This window comes from Ursus maritimus, unplaced genomic scaffold (genome assembly GCF_017311325.1).
Source record: "Ursus maritimus isolate PB19 unplaced genomic scaffold, ASM1731132v1 scaffold_12, whole genome shotgun sequence".
Classification (NCBI taxonomy): domain Eukaryota; kingdom Metazoa; phylum Chordata; class Mammalia; order Carnivora; family Ursidae; genus Ursus; species Ursus maritimus.
This window is the reverse complement of record NW_024423564.1, coordinates 9,427,579-9,447,097: the sequence shown is the minus strand read 5'-3', so window position 1 is coordinate 9,447,097 and position 19,519 is coordinate 9,427,579. Positions and strand designations below refer to the sequence as shown.

At 33.2% G+C, this 19,519-nt stretch overlaps 1 protein-coding gene across 2 annotated transcripts in view; it reads left to right on the top strand.

Moving 5' to 3' along the window:
* SYCP1 (synaptonemal complex protein 1) overlaps positions 1 to 19,519 on the top strand; it is a 121,406-nt gene that overhangs the window by 51,731 nt on the left and 50,156 nt on the right. For both annotated transcript variants that reach the window (XM_008697742.1, XM_008697741.1), the window contains exons 16-20: positions 10,356 to 10,460; positions 11,667 to 11,770; positions 12,896 to 13,013; positions 14,034 to 14,104; positions 16,593 to 16,674. In XM_008697742.1, the coding sequence (XP_008695964.1) occupies positions 10,356 to 10,460; positions 11,667 to 11,770; positions 12,896 to 13,013; positions 14,034 to 14,104; positions 16,593 to 16,674 (480 nt within the window). The remainder of the gene's footprint in view (positions 1 to 10,355; positions 10,461 to 11,666; positions 11,771 to 12,895; positions 13,014 to 14,033; positions 14,105 to 16,592; positions 16,675 to 19,519) is intronic.

Below are 19,519 nucleotides of genomic sequence, written 5' to 3'. Positions count from 1 at the left end.
GGAACACAATATTTTGGTCTTTAAAATTGTAATGTTTCTATTGCTATCCAGCTCTTTACTTCTTAGCTATATGACTGAGAGCAAATTAACTAAATTCTTGATGCCTCAGTTTTCCATCTATGAAATAGGGGAAATAATTGTACATATCTAATGGGGTAGTTGTAAGGAATAAATAGAACAATATATTTGCCCATTTCGCAAACATATGTTGAGTTTCTGTTATGCTGTACTCTAGGGGTACATTTGGGAGCGAATGGATGCATATGCTGCTTTTGTGGAACTACAGTCATGAAATATCACACTTAAATATAAGCGGTTACTGAAAGGTAATATTAAAATGGTGACAAAGGCAATTAAGGAAAGTGCTAATAAAGGGAGTGCTATGAGGCCTATAATAAAGGGATTTGAACTAGTTAGGTCAGAAGAGCCTTTTTTTAAAAAAGTAAAGTTTGAACTGAAATCCAGATAAGGAAGGAAGAGCTTATCAGGTAGAGGACATATTATGTGTAAAGGTCCTTTGATAGGAAGGAGTATGGTGAGTGCAACATGGAGTGAAAAGAAGAGTGGTGCAAAATGAGCCTAGAGAGTTAGGTAGTAGGAGCGTGGCAATTCATGGCCTTTTGAATCATATCAGGATAATTTTGTATTTATACTAAGGAATGGAAAGCTCTGAAGAATTTCAGTAGTGACTTGGTTTGCATTTTGAAAAGCTCATTTGCTTTAGCAATATTGAGAACAGTGTATTAAGATAGAACAGTTGAGTAGACAGACAATCACAATAGCCAGAGGAGAGATGATTATAGCTTAGGCTGGGAGGTGGTGGTGAGAAAAAAATGGATGATTTTGAGAGATATTTAAGATTTAAATACTATGGATTGATCTAGGGTGATATTAGCATTTGTTGAAAAAATTCCTTTTTTCCGTTGAGTTGCTTTTACACATTTATAAAAATCAATTGGCCATATTTGTGTGGATCTGTTTCTGGACTATTTCTGTTTTCTTGATCTATTATCAATTCACCAATAAATGATGTCCTGATTACTATAGCTTTGTAGTTGGTCTTAGGTTTGGGTAGTGTGATTCCTCCAGCTTTATTATTCTTTTTCAAAATTTTTAGCTATTCTAGTTCCTTTATCATATAGATTTTCAGCTTGTCTGTATCTACAAAAATCCTGCCAGAATTATGATAGTAATTGTGTGAAATCTATAGATCAAGTTGGACTGAATTGCTGTTGTTACTTACGTTGAGTCTCCTAAAACATGAACATGGTATCTATTTGTCCATTTGTATAGATCTTCCTTGAATCTTTAATTAGCAGTTTGTAGTTTTCAGCGTACAGGTCTGTACATGTTACATTATATTTGTACCTAAATATTTCCTTTCTTGAAGGTATTTTAAATGTATTTAAAAATATTTTTCCAGTTGTACATTGCTGGTAGATGGGAATATGATTGCTTTATGCACTGACCTTGTATCCTGCAGTCTTGCTATAAAATCATTTATTAGTTCTAAGAGTTTTTTGCACACTCCTTATAATTTTCTACATAGAGAGTCATTTGTCTGCAAATAAGGACAGTTGTAGTTCTTTTATTTTTATCTAACTGCACTGGATCAGACTTATAATATGATCTTGAACAGGAGTGGTAAACATGTATATCTTTGATGTTTTGATCTTAAGGGAAAAACATTCAGTGTTTCACCATTAAGTATGATGTTGATAATAGGATTTTTTTTGTAGAAGTGCCCTTCTTTTTTTTTTTTTTTTTAAAGATTTTATTTATTTATTTGACAGAGATAGAGATAGCCAGCGAGAGAGGAAACACAAGCAGGGGGAGTGGGAGAGGAAGAAGCAGGCTCATAGTGGAGGAGCCTGATGTGGGGCTCGATCCCATAACGCTGGGATCATGCCCTGAGCCGAAGGCAGACGCTTAACCGCTGTGCCACCCAGGCGCCCCGAGAAGTGCCCTTCTATTCTTAGTTTTTTGACAGTGTTTTATTATGAATCTCTGTTGAATTTTGTCAAATGCTTTTTCTGTGTGTACTGATATGTGGTTTTTCTTTTTTAGAATATTAATGTGGTGTATGTAGTAGTACATTGATTGGTTTTCAAGTATTGAACTAGCCTTGCATTCTTGGGATAAATCCCAGTTGGTGTGGTATATTTTTCTTTTCCTATATTGTTGAATTTGATTTGTTAATATTTTGTTGAGGATTTTTATTTTAGTGTTCATGGGAAGCCTATAGTTTTCTTTGATTGTCTTTGTCTGGTTTTGGAATTAGGCTATTTCTGACCTCAGAAAATGAGTTGGGAAGCATTTCTTTCATTTCTGTTTTCTGGAAGAGATAGTGTAGAATTAGTGTTAGTTCTTCCTTAAACATTTGGTAGAATTTTCTGGTGAAATCATCTAAACTTAAAGACTCTTTTTTGGCATCCTTTAATCCTTTAACCATGATGAATCTAATGTCTATCATTATTGTGGAACTATTCAGGTTACCTGTTTAATCTTAGGTGATTTTGGTAGTTTGTGGTTTTTAAGGAATTAGTCCATTTCATTGAAGTTGTCAACTCTCTGTGCATGGAGTTATTTGTAGCATTCCCTGTTATTTTTTAAATGTCTATGGAGTCTATAGTGTTTACCCTTACTTTCATTACTAATATTGATGATTTGTGTCTTTTCTTTTTTTTCTTTGCAATCCTGATAGAAGTTTATTAATTTTACTGATCTTTTCAAATAACAAGCTTTCTGTTTTGTTGATTTTTCTCTACTGTTTTTCTATTTTCAGTTTCATTGATTTCTTCTCCTTTACTGTTTCCTACCTTCTGCTTGCTTTGGGTTTATTTTGATCTTTTTCTAGGTTCTTAAGATGGAAACAGATGGTTGTTTTGAGAACTTTCTTTTCCAATATGAGCATTTAATGCTATAAATTTTCTTTAATCATCTCTTTAGCTGCATCCCACAAATTTTGTTACATTGTATATTCATTTTCATTTAGCTTAAAATATCTTCTAATTTCTTGATTTCCTTTTTGACCCTGGGGTTATTTAGAAGTCTGTTATTTAATTTCCATGTATTTGGAGATTTTCCTGTTTTATTTCTGTTATTCATTTCTAGTTTAATTCCATTATGGTCAGAGAATATACTTTATTATTTAAATTTGTTAAGGATGTAATATAACTTAGTAAATGTTCTTAGTACTTGTAAAGAATGTGTACCCTGCTTTTGTTAGGTATAGTTGGGATGATGTTTGAAAATCTTCTGTGGTGTTGATTTTTTTTTTTTTTTGTCCTGTTCTATTATTTACTGAGAGAGAGGTGTTAAGATCTCTGATTTTGATTTGGTAATTGTTTCTTTCTATTTATGTCAATGTTTGCTTCACATATTTTGAATTTCTGTTGTAAGCCTCACATTCATATAAAACTATTATATCTTCCTGACAAATTGATCTTTGATCATTATTAAATATCTCTGTCTCTGATAGTATCCTTTTGTCTTGAAGAATGTTTATGATTTGCATGGTATGTCTTTCAACCTGTATTAGTCTTTATATTTGTAGATACTTATATATATGGATATATGTAGCCTATGTATAAATGGGTGTTTTATGCACTATTGCTGGAGTTAGCTTTTCAAATCACAAATACAATCATGTTCTATGCCATACCAAAACTGTAAATAGTTCCACATTGCCTATCAATAAAATTCAGACTCTTTAAGTACAATTAGTAGGTTTTTAAAAAAAGTTTTTATTTAAATTCAATTATCATATAGTGTATTATTAGTTTCAGGGGTAGAATTTAATGATTCATCAGTTGCATATAACACCCAGTGCTCATTACATCTAGTGCGCTCTTTGATGCCTATCACCCAATTATCCTATCCCCCCACTCTCCTCCCCTCCAGCAACCCTCAGTTTGTTTCCCAGAGTTAAGAGTCTCTTATGGTTTGCCTTTCTCTCTGTTTTTATCTTATTTTATTTTTCCTTCCCATCCCCTATGTTGATCAGTTTTGTTTCTTAAATTCCACATATGAGTGATATCATACAGTATTTGTCTTTCTCTATTTCGCTTAGCATAATACCCTGTAGTTCTGTCCACATCATTGCAAATGGCAAGATTTCATTCTTTTTGATGACTGAGTAATATTCCATTGTATTTGTACCACATCTTCTTTATCCATTCATCTGTTGATGGACATGTGGGCTCTTTCCATAGTTTGGTTATTGTGGACATTGCTGCTCTAAACATTGGGGTGCATGTACCCCTTCAAATCACTATATTTGTATCCTTTGGATAAATACCTTGTAGTTGCAATTGCTGGGTCGAGAGGTAGTTTTATTTTTACTTTTTGAGGCGCCTCCATACTGTTTTCCAGAATGGCTGCACCAATTTGCATTCCCACCAACAGTGTGAGAGGGTTCCCCTTTCTCTGAATCCTCACCAACATCTGTTGTTTCCTGAGTTGTTAATTTTAGTCTTCTGACAGGTGGTTTTAATTTGCATTTCCCTGATGCCGGGTGATATTGACCATTTTTTCCTGTGTCTGTTAGCCATCTGGATGTCTTCTTTGGAAAAATATCTGTTCATATCTTCTGCCCATTTCTTAATTGGGTTTTTGTTTCTTGGGTGTTGAGTGATAATTTCTTTATAGATTTTGGATACTAGCCCTTTATCTGATATATCATTTGTGAATACCTTCTCCCATTCTGTGGGTTGCCTCTTAGTTTTGTTGATTATTTCCTGTGCAAAAGCTTTTTATCCTTATGCAGTCCCAATAGTTCATTTTTGCTCTTGTTTCCCTTGCCTCTGGAGATGTGTCTAGCAAGAAGTTGCTGCAGCTGAGGTAAAAAATGTGGCTTCCTGTGTTCTCCTCTAGGATTTCGATGGATTCTTATCTCACATTTAGGTCTTTCATCCATTATGAATTTATTTTTATGTATGGTGTAAGAAAATGGTCTGGTTTCATTCTTCATGAGGCTGTCCAATTTTTCCAGCACGATTTGTTGTAAAGACTGTCTTTTTTCCATTGGATGTTCTTTCCTGCTTTGTCCAAGATGAGTTGGCCATAGAGTTGAGGGTCCATTTCTGGGTTCTCTGTTCTGTTCCATTGATATGTGTGTCTGTTGTTGTGCCAGTACCATACCGTCTTGATGATTACAGCTTTGTAATACAGCTTGAAGTCTGAAATTGTGATGCCTCCAGGTTTGCTTTTCTTTTTCAAGATTGCTTTAGCTATTTGGGGTCTTTTCCAGTTCCATATAAATTTTAGAATTGTTTCTGGGGGAGCCTAGGTTGCTCAGTCATTAAGCATCTGCCTTTGCCTTAGGTCATGATCCCAGTATCCTGGGATCATGCCCCACATCATGCTTCCTGCTCAGCAGGGAGCCTGCTTCTCCCTCTCCCTCTGCTGCTCCCCCAGCTTGTGCTCTCTTGCTCTCTCTCTCAAATAAATAAATAAAATCTTTAAAAAATTTTTTTAGAATTGTTTGTTCTAGCTCTGTGAAAGATGCTGGTGGCATTCTGATAGGGATAGCACTGAATCTATAGATTGCTTTGGGTAGCATAGACATTTTAACAATATTTGTTCATCTGATCCATGAGCATGGAATATTTCCATTTCTTTGTGTCTTCCTCAATTTCTTTCATAAGTGTTGTATAGTTTTCAGAGTAAAGATCTTTTCCCTCTTTCATTAGGTTTATTCCTTAGGTATCTTATGATTTTTGGTGCAATTATAAATAGCATCAATTCTTTGATTTCTCTTTCTGCTGCTTCATTGTTAGTGTATAGAAATGCAACAGACTTCTGTCCATTGATTTTATATCCTGTGACTTTGCTGAATTCCTGTATCAGTTCTAGCAGTTTTTTGGTGGAGTCTTTCAGGTTTTCTACATAGAGTATCCTGTTGTCTGAGAAGAGTGAAAGTTTGACTTCTTTTTTGACTATTTGGATGCCTTTTATTTCTTTTTGTTGTCTGATTGCTGAGGCTAGAACTCTACTACTGTTATACAACGGTGTTAAGAGTGGACATACTTGTCATGTTCCTGACCTTAGGGGAAAAGCTCTAAGTTTTTCACCTGTTGAGGGTAATATTCACTGTGGGTCTTCCATATATGGCTTTTATGATGTTGAGCTATGTTCCCTCTATCCCTACATTGTGGAGGGTTTTTATCAAGAGAGGATGCTGTATTTTATCAAATGCTTTTTCTGCATCTATTGAGAGGATCATATGGTTCTTATTCTTTCTTTTATTAATGTGGTGTATCATGTTGATTGATTTGTGGATGTTGAACTACCCCTAGAGCCCAGGAATAAATCCCACTTGGTCATGGTGAATAATTCTTTTAATGTACTGTTGGATCCTATTAGCTAGTATCTTGTTGAGAATTTTGGCATCCATGTTCATCAGGGATGTTGGTAATTCTCCTTTTTAGTGGGGTCTTTGTGTGATTTTGGGATCAAGGTAATGCTGGCCTCATAGAACGAGTTTGGAAGTTTTCCTTCCATTTCAATTTTTTTTGGAACAGTTTCGAAAGAATTGATACTAATTTTTTAAATGTTTCATAGGATTCCACTGGGAAACCATCTGGCCCTGGACTCTTTTTTGTTGGGACATTTTTTATTACTGCTTTAATTTCCTTGCTGGATATGGGTCTGGACAGGTTTTCTATTTATTCCCATTTTAGTTTTTGTAGTGTATATGTTTTTAGGAATGTATCTATTTCTTCCAGATTGCCTAATTTGTTGGCATATAACTGCTCATAATATTCTTTTATAATTGTTTGTATTTCTGTGGTGTTGGTTGTGATCTCTCCTTTTTCACTGGTGATTTTTAAAATTTGGGTCCTTTCTCTTTTCTTTTTGATAAGTCTGGCCCGGGGTTTATCAATCTTGTTAATTCTTTCAAAGAACCAGTTCTTAGTTTTGTTGATTCGTTCTTTTTTTTTTTTTTAATTTCTAGTCATTTATTTCGGCTCTAATCTTTATTATTTCTCGTCTCCTGCTGGATTTAAGCTTTATTCGCTGTCCTTTTTCAAGCTCCTTTAGGTATAAGGTTAGGTTGTGTATTTGAGACTTTTCTTGCTTTTTGAGGAAGGCCTGTATTGCTATATACTTCCCTCTTATGACTGCCTTTGCTGCATCCCAAAGGTTTTGAACTGTCATGTTTTCATTTTCATTTGCTTCCATGTATTTTTTAAAATTCTTCTTTAATATCCTTGTTGACCCATTCATTCTTTAGTAGGATATTTTTTAACCGCTTTGTATTTGTAGTCCTTCCAATTTTTTCTTGCAGTTCACTTCAAGTTTCATAGTACTGTGGTCTGAAAATACCTAGGGTATGATCTCAGTCTTTTTGTACTGGTTGAGTCCTGATTTATGACCCAGTATATCTATTCTGGAGAATGTTACATGTGCACTTGAAAAGAATGTGTATTCTGCTGCTTTAGGATGAAATGCTCTGAATATATCTGTTAAGTCCATCTGGTCCAGTGTGTCATTCAAAGCTCTTGTTTCCTTGTTGATCTTCTGCTTAGATGATCTGTCCATTGCTGTAAGTGAGGTGTTAAAGTCTGCTACTATTGTTATTATCAATGAGTCTCTTCAATTTGTTTTTAATTGATATGTGTATTTGGCTGATCCCACGTTGGGGGCATAAATATTTACAATTGTTAGATCTTCTTGTCAGATAGACCCCTTTATTATGATATAGTGTCTTTCTTCATTTCTTATTACAGTCTTTGGTTTAAAATCTTGTTTACCTGATATAAGGATGGCTACTCTAGCTTTCATTTGATGTCTATTAGAGTGATAAATGGTTCTCCACCCCCTCATTTTCAATCTGATGGTGTCTTTGGGTCTAAAATGAGTCTCTTATTTCCCAGAGTCCATAGTCTCTCATGGTTCCTCCCCCCTTCTGTATGGTGACTAACATAATAAAAAATTATTATTAAAAAAAAATAAAAGGAGTCTCTTGTAAGCAGCATATTGATGGGTCTTGTCTTTTTTTTTTTTTTTTAAATCCATTTTGATACCCTGTATCTTTTGTTTGGAGCATTTAGTCCATTTACATTCAGAGTAATTATTGAAAGATATGAATTTAATGCCATTGTATTACCTGTAAAGTTACTCTTCCTGTAGATTGTCTCTGTTCCTTTCTGGTCTTTGTTACTTTTGGTCTATCTTTCTGCCCAAAGGTTCCCTTTTGATATTTCTTGCAGGGCTGGTTTAGTGTTCATGAATTCCTTTAGTTTTTGTTTGTCTTGGAAACTTTCTTTCTGCTTCTATTCTGAATGACAGCCTTGCTGGGTAAAGTATTCTTGGCTGCATATTTTTCCCATTTAGTGCATTGAATATAGCCTGCCAGTCCTTTCTGGCCTGTCAGGACTCTATGGACAGGCATGCTGCCAGCCATATGTGTCTACCCTTGTAGGTTAAGAACCTCTTGTCCTGAGATGCTTTCAGGATTTTATCTTTACCTTTGTAATTTGCAAGTTTCACTATAATATGTTGAGGTGTTGACCTATTTTTGTTGATTTTGAGGATAGCTCTCTGTGCTTCTTGGAATTGAATGCCTGTTTTCTTCCCCAGATTAGGGAAGTTCTCAACTATATTTGTTCAAATAAACCTTCTGCCCCTTTTTGCCCACTCTGCTTCTTCGGTGACCCCTATAGTATGGATATTATTTCACTTTATGGAATTGCTGAGTTCCCTAAGTCTACCTTTGTGATCTAATAGTTTTCTTTCCCTCTTCTTTCAGCATCATTATTTTCCATAATTTAATCTTCTGTATCACTGATTCACTCTTCTGATTCGTTCATCCTGGTTTTTATTTCCTCCACTTGGGACTGCATCTCAATTATAGCATTTTTAATTTTGGCCTGACTGGATTTTAGTTCTTTTATCTCTATAGTAAGAGATCCCCTAGTGTCTTCTATGCTTTTTTCAAGCCCAGCTAGTATCTTTATAATCGTCGTTTTAAATTCTAGTTCAGACATCTTACTTATATCTGTATTGATTAAATCCTTGGCTATGAGTACTACCTCCTGTTCTTTCTTTTGGGGTGAATTTCTCTGTGTCATCATTTTGTTCAGAAAAGAAGAAAGAAGAAGAAAAAGACAACAAAAACAATGACAGCAACAACAACAACAAAACCAAAAAAACTAGATGCTGGGTTTGTTTTGGTCTGCTTGTTAAAAAACAAAACAAAACAAAACTAGATCCCAAAATAAGAAACACACACACACACACACACACACACACACACACACTCTGTTGAATAACAGGAGGAATTGATAGTAATTAAGTACCCATAACTTAAGAAAAATGGTTGTTTTATACTTCATCTTGCTCAATTTCTAGACTATGCTATCCAGTACAGTAGATACTAGCCAAATGTGGCATTTAAATTTAAATTAATTAAAGTAGACCAAATTTAAAAAGTCACTTCCTCAGCTCCAATAGCCACATTTGAAGTGCTCAGTTTCTACCATATGTTCCTATTATTGCAGAAAGTCCTATTGTATGGGACTCATCTAAAGTGAAGGTTGACAAAATTTTTATCTAAACAGCCAGTAGCAAATTTTTAGGCTTTGTGGGCCATATTGATCTCTGTTGTAGCTTTTCAGCTTTGTTGTTATAAGGCAAAATGGGAATATACAATACATAAATATATTGGCTGTATTACAGTAAGACTTTGTTAAAAACAAGCAGTGGCTGGATTTAGCATATGGACTGTAGGTTGTTCATCTTGGTTGTCTAGAACATTGAATTTAATTCTTGATACCTTATTTAAAATTGAATATTGACAAAGTGAGTCCATCCTGAGGGAATAAAGCAAAACCATTTCATCAGAAGAATGATAATAAGAATTAGAGATTTTAGAATAGGTAAGAGAAAAGTTTGGGAGTGTTGATAACTCTCTTCAAATATTTGTTAGCTATCATGTAAAAAAGGAACTAGACTTCTATGTGACTAAGGAAGGCAGAACAACGACCATTGCGTAAAAGTTATAGGGAAGCACAGTTTAGTATAAGGACAAACAGGATTGATGGAATAGTGACTAATAAATGCTAATAAATTGGAGTAATTTATGTATAAGATAAGGTTTGAATTCAATGACCTGTATGATTTTTTTTTTCTTCAATGAAAAAGTTAAGGGCTCCATCCATTGACTCTTCTGTCGTCATATATAGTTTAGGAGTTTACTCAATTATGACTTGGTTTCTCTCTCTCTCTCTCCCTTTTTTTAAATTTAGCCAGAGAGAAACTTATAATTCTCTTTGCTCTAGTTAGGCAGTTTGATTATTTTACATATGTGTGTGCTTTGGCTTTCATGATTTGTTAATGTTCTTAAATAGGCAGGAAATCAAAAGCTTTTAGATGAAAAGAAACAATTTGAGAAGATTGCTGAAGAATTAAAAGGAGTAGAAGAAGAACTAACTGGTCTTCTCCAAACCAGAGAGGTTTGTTTAAAAAAGACATATTTTTCTTTCCAACATTTTGTTAGTAGAGGACAGATTTACAGAATTAATTGTGGTATAGCTATTAACTTTGTGAAGGATTTCTTCTCAAAATTCCTTTCAGAGGAAGTCTTCCTGCTACATTTAATATACTAATGATTGATTTGAAAGAAATCTAGAGAATCTTCATATTATAATGTGAGAAAGGTCAACATTAAGATATCAGTAGTATGCATAATGCTGTGGTTTATAACAATCACATTTTTGATGTTCAATATTTCTTAATTTATACATTTAAAATTTCACTTTAGGTTCTTCATTTATAAAAATTTTTATAGTGCTCATTAAATAATTTTAGAATGTATTTTTATTTTAAAAGTATTTTTTCAGTACATAATAGCATTATATTGTAACTTTTTATAATAAGAACTGCTTAGGTTTTTGGTTTTTTTTCCCGAAGATTTTATTTATTTATTAGCACAAGCAGGGGAAAGGGCATAGGGGAAGGGAGAGGGACAAGCAGACTCTCTGCTGAACATGGAGCTGGATGTGGGTCTTGATCTCAGGATCCCGAGATCATGACCTGAGCTCAAGTCAGACGCTTAACTGACTGAGTCAGCCAGGTGCCCCCAGAACAGCTTAGTTTTTAAGATTCTACCTGATTTCATTAATTAATATATTCTTTTTTTTTTTTAAAGATTTTATTTATTTATTCAACAGAGATAGAGACAGCCAGCGAGAGAGGGAACACAGCAGGGGGAGTGGGAGAGGAAGAAGCAGGCTCATAGCAGAGGAGCCTGATGTGGGGCTCGATCCCGCAGCGCCGGGATCATGCCCTGAGCCGAAGGCAGACGCTTAACCGCTGTGCCACCCAGGCGCCCCCCAATATATTCTTTCTTAATATAAGATTTTAATTGAGATTACTTACCTGGTAGAGTAAAATTGATGAAAATATGTTATAATAGGTAAATATATGATTTTACTGGTTGAGCTTTAGAATACCAAGATGCAGTTCACTTAAATTATATTTGTCATTGCTCTTTGTTCTAAAATTACAATGGCTTTGTCATTAAATCTATTAAATTTTAAAATTTTGATATTTCTTACCAAAATATTGCTAAATATATGACTTGATTACAAAATAGCCATACTTTTAAATAAGAAAATTGCAAAAAAAAATCTTTGCTGTGATTTATACACATTTTCCAGGAAAAAGTACACAATTTGGAAATACAGCTAACTGCTATTGCGACAAGTGAACAGCATTATTCCAAACAGGCTGAAGAGCTGAAAACTGAGCTTGAAAATGAGAAGTAAGTTTTCTATCTATAAGCTACGTATTCAATTTCTAAGGTTTCTGATAGTTAATAATAAGTAAGTTATATTCAATATTTATTTGAATGGAGTTAAAGTTGTATTTTATTCCTAATTAGAGATCAAAATAATTTATTAATTTCATTGTTAATTAAATTAGCAATGAAATATATATATCATTAACATAAAAAGAGTACATCATAAAGTTGAAAACTTCTTTAGAAGATCACTATGTTACTTTTCTTGGAGATATTTAGTTCCTGATAAAAATAATCATTTGCAGTTCTACCTAGTTATTTTGGTTGTTTTGTTAAATTATTTCATAGGTTTGTTTTGTTGAAGTGACCAAAATAAATACAGGTCATTGAACTATGGGTAAAATTCATCTATTAGTCAAAATTCCTTTTAATAAATGGACTGTTTAGTTTATACTTTGGTATAAATTTGTGTTATCCTTGGTATGTTTTCTTTTTCAAACTTGCCTTTTTTAATCTACTCTTTGGTAAGTTTCCAGTACTGGTAAGTAGGAGAAGATAATAGGTGCTGCTGAAATCATTCCATAGAGCCACAGTCCCCTTCTTTTACTTAAAATTGATCCTGACTGCAACCAATAATAGCAGTAATCTCTCTTCCAGTGTAGAGCATTTGAGACCTTATAAGAGCAGTTCAGGTGTTATGCACAGAAGTTAAACCTAGTTTTATTTATTTTAATGAAAATATTTTGTTAAAAATAGTTCATGCCTCATGTACAACTTTAATCAAATCACCAGAAGTTTGGAATAGTTTCTAAGAGACAGTATACTATAGACAAAAAATTATATGAAGGAAATAATATATACTTCAAAATTTGTGGAGAAATATGGGGCATGAGGTGTGTAGGGAATATTCAAGGAAATATGACATCTTGAAAAACTCTTAGAAAATTTTAAACTTAATACAAAGTAGAGGAAATAAGGTACATGCTGCTTCATTACATATCATTCAGCTTCAGAAATTAACTAATGGCCAATCTTATTTATACTCCCAGCCCTTTCTCCCTTTACCCTAAGATTATCTTGAATTAAATTCCACATCATATAATTTAATAGGTAAATATTTAGGTCTGACATGTTTTTAAAAAATAGGCTTAAGACTACTGAACTAAATGCAAGCTGCAACAGGCTTTCACTGGAGAACAAAGAACTAGCACAAGAAACAAGTGATATGGCCCTAGAAATCAAGAAACAACAAGAAGATATTGATGTGAGTTGATAAAGAAAGTACCAGTGACTTAGTTTTCTTTCCTTTTTTTTTTTTTTAAAGATTTTATTTATTTATGTGACAGAGAGAGGGAACACAGCAGGGGGAGTGGGAGAGGAAGAAGCAGGCTCATAGCTGAGAAGCCCGATGTGGGACTCGATCCCGGTACGCCGGGATCACGCCCTGAGCCGAAGGCAGACGCTTTAACGACTGCGCTACCCAGGCGCCCCGTGACTTAGTTTTCTAACCTGTAAAATTAGGGTATTAGAATAGATGACCTTCCAAGATTTTTTAACCTTTAAAATCTGATTATGTTAGAGCTGATACTTTGTTTCAGAAGAAAAATATGCATATTGATTTTGATGGTGATAATGGGCAACAGAATATAGAGACTACCCATTGATAAAGTTAATCTAATTTTAAGCATCAAGATTTTTATGAAGTATTTATTCAACAAGTATTTATTAAGTAAATCATGTAAGAATATGGAGGATACAATGGTGAATAAAATATCTTCCTCTTTAAGTTCTTATGGCTCAATAGAAAAACTAAATGCTCAAATAACTTAAACAACATACTATGTTATATGTGTTGTTTTGGGGACCAGGTGTTAGCAGAACTGACAGGATTACTTCTGCCTTGGTGGAAGAGAGGGCTTCAGAGAGAGTATAGCATTGACTTTTGGCCTTAAAATATGGATAACTATGAGTTCAGTAGGTAACAGTGAATGGAAAAGCATTCCTTGAAGTCACAATAATATGAACAGAGGATAGAAGGCTTAAATTATCACTGGGAAACAGCAAGTAAGACTCGTTTTTTTAGCTGCTATATAGAGATTGTTAGGGGAATAATTAAAATAAGGCTGGAAAAATAGTGTGGAACTATGCAAGGTAAATAGCCCATTGTCTTGTTTTATATATAACTAAATGAATTTTATGCTGACAGATAAAGGTTTTAAATAATAGTTTCAATGTTATTTTTGTTGAAACAAAATAATATAAACAACATTGATTATTTCCTTAGAATAGCAAAAAGCAAGAAGAAAGGATGTTGAAACAAATAGAAAAACTGGAAGAAACGGAAACACAGTTAAGGCAAGACTAATGAGTTGGCTTTTTTTGTCTGGCAAAAGATTTTAGTATTTCTTTTCTGTTAATTTGTTATAGTTAATTTAGATAATACTTAATGTTGAATATGGTATAAAATAAAAAATTAGAACTACTATGTTGGAGTTCTGCTTAAAAATAAAATTGTAATAGTATCTTTTATTCTTAGTGTTGAAATAGTGAGATTAGCCTTAGAGATTAATTTTAAAGCATCCTGAACTTTCTTATATTTAGTATTTAAGAAAGTAATTATATACAAGAAAATTTAGAAGAGAAATTTTTTAAAAAATTAACATTTTTAAACATTGTCCATGTTTCTAGGTGTTTTCACAATCATCTGTTTTAATGCCTATAAACCAGTCAAGTGGATATAACAGTATTTATTTTAATCCTTTTTGTTTTTAGATATTTACATTTTCTAGTTTTCCACTATCATAAATAGTACCGTAGTCAACATTTTGGCACATACAGGTTTTCTCCTTATTTTGAATTTGATAGGATACGTTTCAAGGAATACAATTTCCTGAGTTACTGGAATAATTGTTTCAATAACTTTTAATAGTCAAATGGTTTCTAATGGGTTATACTGGTTGTAAACCATATAGTACAGCTGCTATTGTATGAAAATGATGGTTCTAAAATCTTTTAATTTGTTTTGGGTATTATTAATTTATTTGATAATATAAAAACAACTCATCGTTCTTATGATTTGTAACTTTCATTTTTTGCGGAAGGTTTGGAATTTTTTATGTTTGCTTGCTAGAATTTCTTATTTCTAAAATTGCCTGTATCTCTTCCCCATTAATATTTTGAGGTCTTAATTGTTTTCTTACTGATTTATTTAAGCTTTAAAAAATATAGTAATCCTTTATCTTATTTTATTTACAGTACATATTTTCCCCAACTTGTCTTCCTTTCACTTTGGGTAATTTTTTGTTGTGTATAAGTTTTGATTTTGTATTAGATCTAATTGTCTTTTTTTTTGAGGGGAGGGGTAATTTTTCATATTGCTTTTCTACTTAGAAATTTTTTGCCTGTTTGAAATCTAATATTAATCTTTTATTTAGTTCTTTTTCAAATTGGTATATTGATATTTAGTTTTTCTTTCTCTTTTTCAAATAATAAAAACATTTCAATATAGCAGTTTACTTCTTAACACAGCTATGGATCTATGACTTGGGTTTTGATATATAGTATTTTTATATTTATTTTCTAAGTAACATGTTTTTGTATTTTGTTTCCTTTTAATCCATTAGTAACTTAGATGATTTCCAAATATTTGGGGGCTCTTGTTTGTACTTATATTCTCGAAGTATTAAGTTTTGGTTTTTTATATTTGGTTAACATACAGGATTGAGTTATATGGGGTCAGTATGAATAAAGTGCTGTGTACAGTTCCTGGCCACATAACTGTTATTGTTACCTAGGTTTGGAAAGTCTTTTATTGTATTTCTAATGATTGCTTTAGTTGTTTTTGCTCGGTTTTCTCCTTGAGAAGTAGCTGTTATTTTTAGATTGAATTTCTGTGACTAAGGCACTTTGCATTTTGAGGATAAAAAGTGAAGACCTATCTTAGGGAAAGGCTGCTTTATATTTAAGAGAATTCAGATTATTTGGATAATATCTTTTTGTACATGTACCTACTCTATGGAATTACAGAACTGTAAATATAAAAATATAGGAAAAGTAAGAATATGCCAATTAAAAATTTAATAGATAAAGAGTAAATATCCTGGATTCAGTTTTTACAAGGCCAGTTATTCCATGTGATTGAATAATATTCTGTGCATACAGGCTAAACCCAGCAACATATTAATGTTAACCAGGGAGACTATAATTAGAAATAGCTTCATTGATCTGAGACAAAAATACCATTGCGTTCATGTGCAACAGGCAGATTTTTAATTTAAAAAATTTTGAAAAGATAATACATGCATGTGGCACAAAATTCAAAGTGACAAAAGGGAACATGGGGAAAGGAAACTGTCTTCCCTTTGTCTTGCTGCTATCTAGTTTCCCATCCCAGAGATATCACTGTTTCATGTGTGTGTTTCCAGAGATACTCTCTCTCTACATAAGGATATCTGTCTATGTAAATGTCTCAGTCATGTAGTTCTTCATTAAAATCACTTGCATTTCTGTCCCTAATTTATTTGTATAAAGTTATGACTGCATCTTAGAATGATGACTAATTTATGACTTCTTTAAGAAAAGAGTAAAGTGAAGTCTTGACTTTTCTTTTTTTAATGGATAAAGGACTCTAGATAATTAGTTTCAAATTAAATGTATAAAGTAATTTAAGTATAGGAGAGGAAGCATGCCTGTTGACATTAATGCACAAAAAATTACCAAACAAAATGAAAATTTAAACCCACCAAAAAAGTATCATAGTCAACCATTTTAAGAAATCCCAGAAAAGGAGTAAAACAAAAAATATGATTTTTTTTTACAATGTCATTCTTCCATTTCCTTTAAGGAATGAACTGGAATCTGTGAGAGAAGAGCTAAAACAGAAAGGAGACGAAGTTAAGTGTAAATTGGACAAGAGTGAAGAAAATGTATGTTATATTTAATATAAATTGTATAACAGAATTTCAAATCATAAAATCAACACCACATGTCTAAAAAAAAATAAAGTGAAGTATGTTCTCAATATAGGGACTGTTGTAGGCTGTTGACCTTAAAACTATAGGCAAAGTTGGGTTATTTGCTTATATGGTTTATATCTAGAAGAAATAGTGGCATAATTCCAAATTTCTTTCATAGATGCTCAATATTTAATGTTGATTTACATTTTTAGGCTAGAAGGGTTCATGTTTTAGTGGTAAAGAACATACTGATAAATTGATAAGTGTGTTGTGCTCTGGTGGATATGATTTCAACAAGCCGAGCTAGGAAGGTTTTTAGGGAAGAATGTCTCAAAAGTGGACTAGTACAAAGTATGTGACATGATGATAGTATACAATATACATAGTGGGGAAAAGATTTGCCAAAATAGAAAGATCAAGCTGGATTGTGAAGGCCTTGACTGTGTTTTTTCATTCACTCAGCACATAGTATTAGCTATCTACCTGTGCCAGGCACTGTTCTGGGTGCCCAGTTTGGACTTCATTTGTTCTGGTGAATAATGTGTGATCCAATTAATGCTGTTTTGTTTTGTTTTTTTAATTAGGGAAGTCACATTTTTAATTTTTAAGAATGGAATGGGGAGATGTGAAAGGTACTGGAACTAGTTGGAAGGCTTTAAAAAAGTGTCTTGAAAGCTCTGGAAAAAAAAATCTTGGAGAGGACTCTGGCCTAGTTTACTTACTTCTTCCTGAGTTAGTCGTTGTGGTTAAGGGGTAGACTAATTTGGTGAAGCCCGAGCTGCATACCTACCTACTCCTGGAGACAGATTAGCTTCCATCAAACTACATGGATTTAGTAGGATTACTGTGGAATTTACAGTAATGGAGTCTTCTCAGGAAAGAATGGTGGCCAGACCAAAATAGCTCCTCTATATAATTGCTATTGGAGCCTATACAAGGAGCATCTAATCAAAAGTTGAGTCAGGACAAGCTTCCTGGAAGAAGCGACATTCAGTTTGAAGCTTAAGATTAACAGGAATTAGTGGATGGCAGAGGGGTGAACACAAATATATCAGGGAGAAGAGTATTATAAATTATAAGCACACACAAATGTACTATATACAGAGTATGAGAGAGTGTCATGTTTAAACAACTATGAAAAGTTCATCTTGGCTGAAAGGTGCAGTTTAAGAGAGTAGTAATATTTTGAAAGGAATCTTTTTTTTCTGAGCTGAGCATGGAGAGATGAAGGATAGGGGAAATAAAGGTTGGGAGAGATGAGGCAGATTAGTTAGGGCCTCATAAACTATATTTAGGAATTTGATGTTATCAAAGAGTTTTGACCTGAGGAGTGTCATATTTATTTTTAGAAAGTTGTAAGACCATCTTATAACTAAGATGGTAAGGATGAGATGAGCTAATATTTTTAAGGGCTCATAGTGTACCAGGAACATTCTAGTTCTTTATATATGTTCTCTTAGTTAACTGCAAGTTATTTTGTCCTCATTTTATGAATTAAGAAATCAGATTGTGAAATAAGTCAAGCAGAGAAAGACAATTATCATATGATTTCTCTCATCTATGAAACATAAGAACTAGGAAGATCGGTAGGGGAAGAAAGGGATAAAGAAAGGGGGGGTAATCAGAAGGGGGAATAAAGCAGGAGAGACTGTGGACTCTGAGAAATAAACTGAGGGCTTCAGAGGGGAGGGGGGTGGGGAAATGGGATAGACTGGTGATGGGTAGTAAGGAGGATACGTATTGCATGGTGCACTGGGTGTTATATGCAACTAATGAATCATCGAACTTTACATCAGAAACCAGGGATGTGTACTGTATGGTGACTAACATAATAAAAAAAAATAATAATTCTTAAAAAAAAAAAAGAAATCGGATTTCCAAAGGGCCTTGAAAGGCTACATATAACTAAGAAGTAGTAGTTCTGGCCTTCTAACATTCTTTAGCCTATACCACATTTTTTTTCTCTCAAAAAGGTATTTTTCTTTCAGTTTCATATTTATTAAGTTCAACCAGAAAAAGGAATTTAATCTCCTGAAGACTTGCTATGTAATTTACTACCTTAAAATTTGCATCATTGGCTGCTTCAAGACACTAATCCTTTTGCTATGGGAAAAAAACGTGAATTTGGTGTTCAATGTAAAATAAAAATCCTTTACCAAGAATTTAAATGTATTTTACCAATGTACAAGATACTAGTGATGAGTTAAGGAAAAAAGCCCCAAACGCAAGACAAGTTGTCAGCATATTTAAGCTTTTTCCGTGGTTACATTTCAATTTACTTATTGAAACAGTTTCCCAGAAAGAATCCAATTTGCAACTAGTTCTCAGAAATTTGCCTGACATTGAAATTCATTACACCTTTTCTCCCCAATCCACTACCTTAGTTCAGACATTTATATTGTTTCATACATGGTTTCTCCGAGCCTGTTTTCTCATCTCTAAAATGGAGATAATAATACCTGCCCTTTCTTTATCATTGGATTTTTCTGAGGTTCAGATTAACAGATGTTTGTAAAAGATATATTTAGAAGATTATAAACATTTGACAAGACAACTTCAAAAATTAGGATAAACTGAGAAAGTTGATAAAATATGACAAAGTGATATTGGGCTAAGATTAAAATACGAATGATGAGCATTAACACAAAAACATTAAAGACAATTTCTTTTTAAAAAACGGATACCACAATAAACTGGGAGTATGTATCTTTTTGTAGAAATATAAGACTAAATTTTATAACTCCATTTCTGAAAGTAACTCATAGAAGAAAATAGAAATTTTGTTAACATTTTAAATATGATGGCAAATAATGTT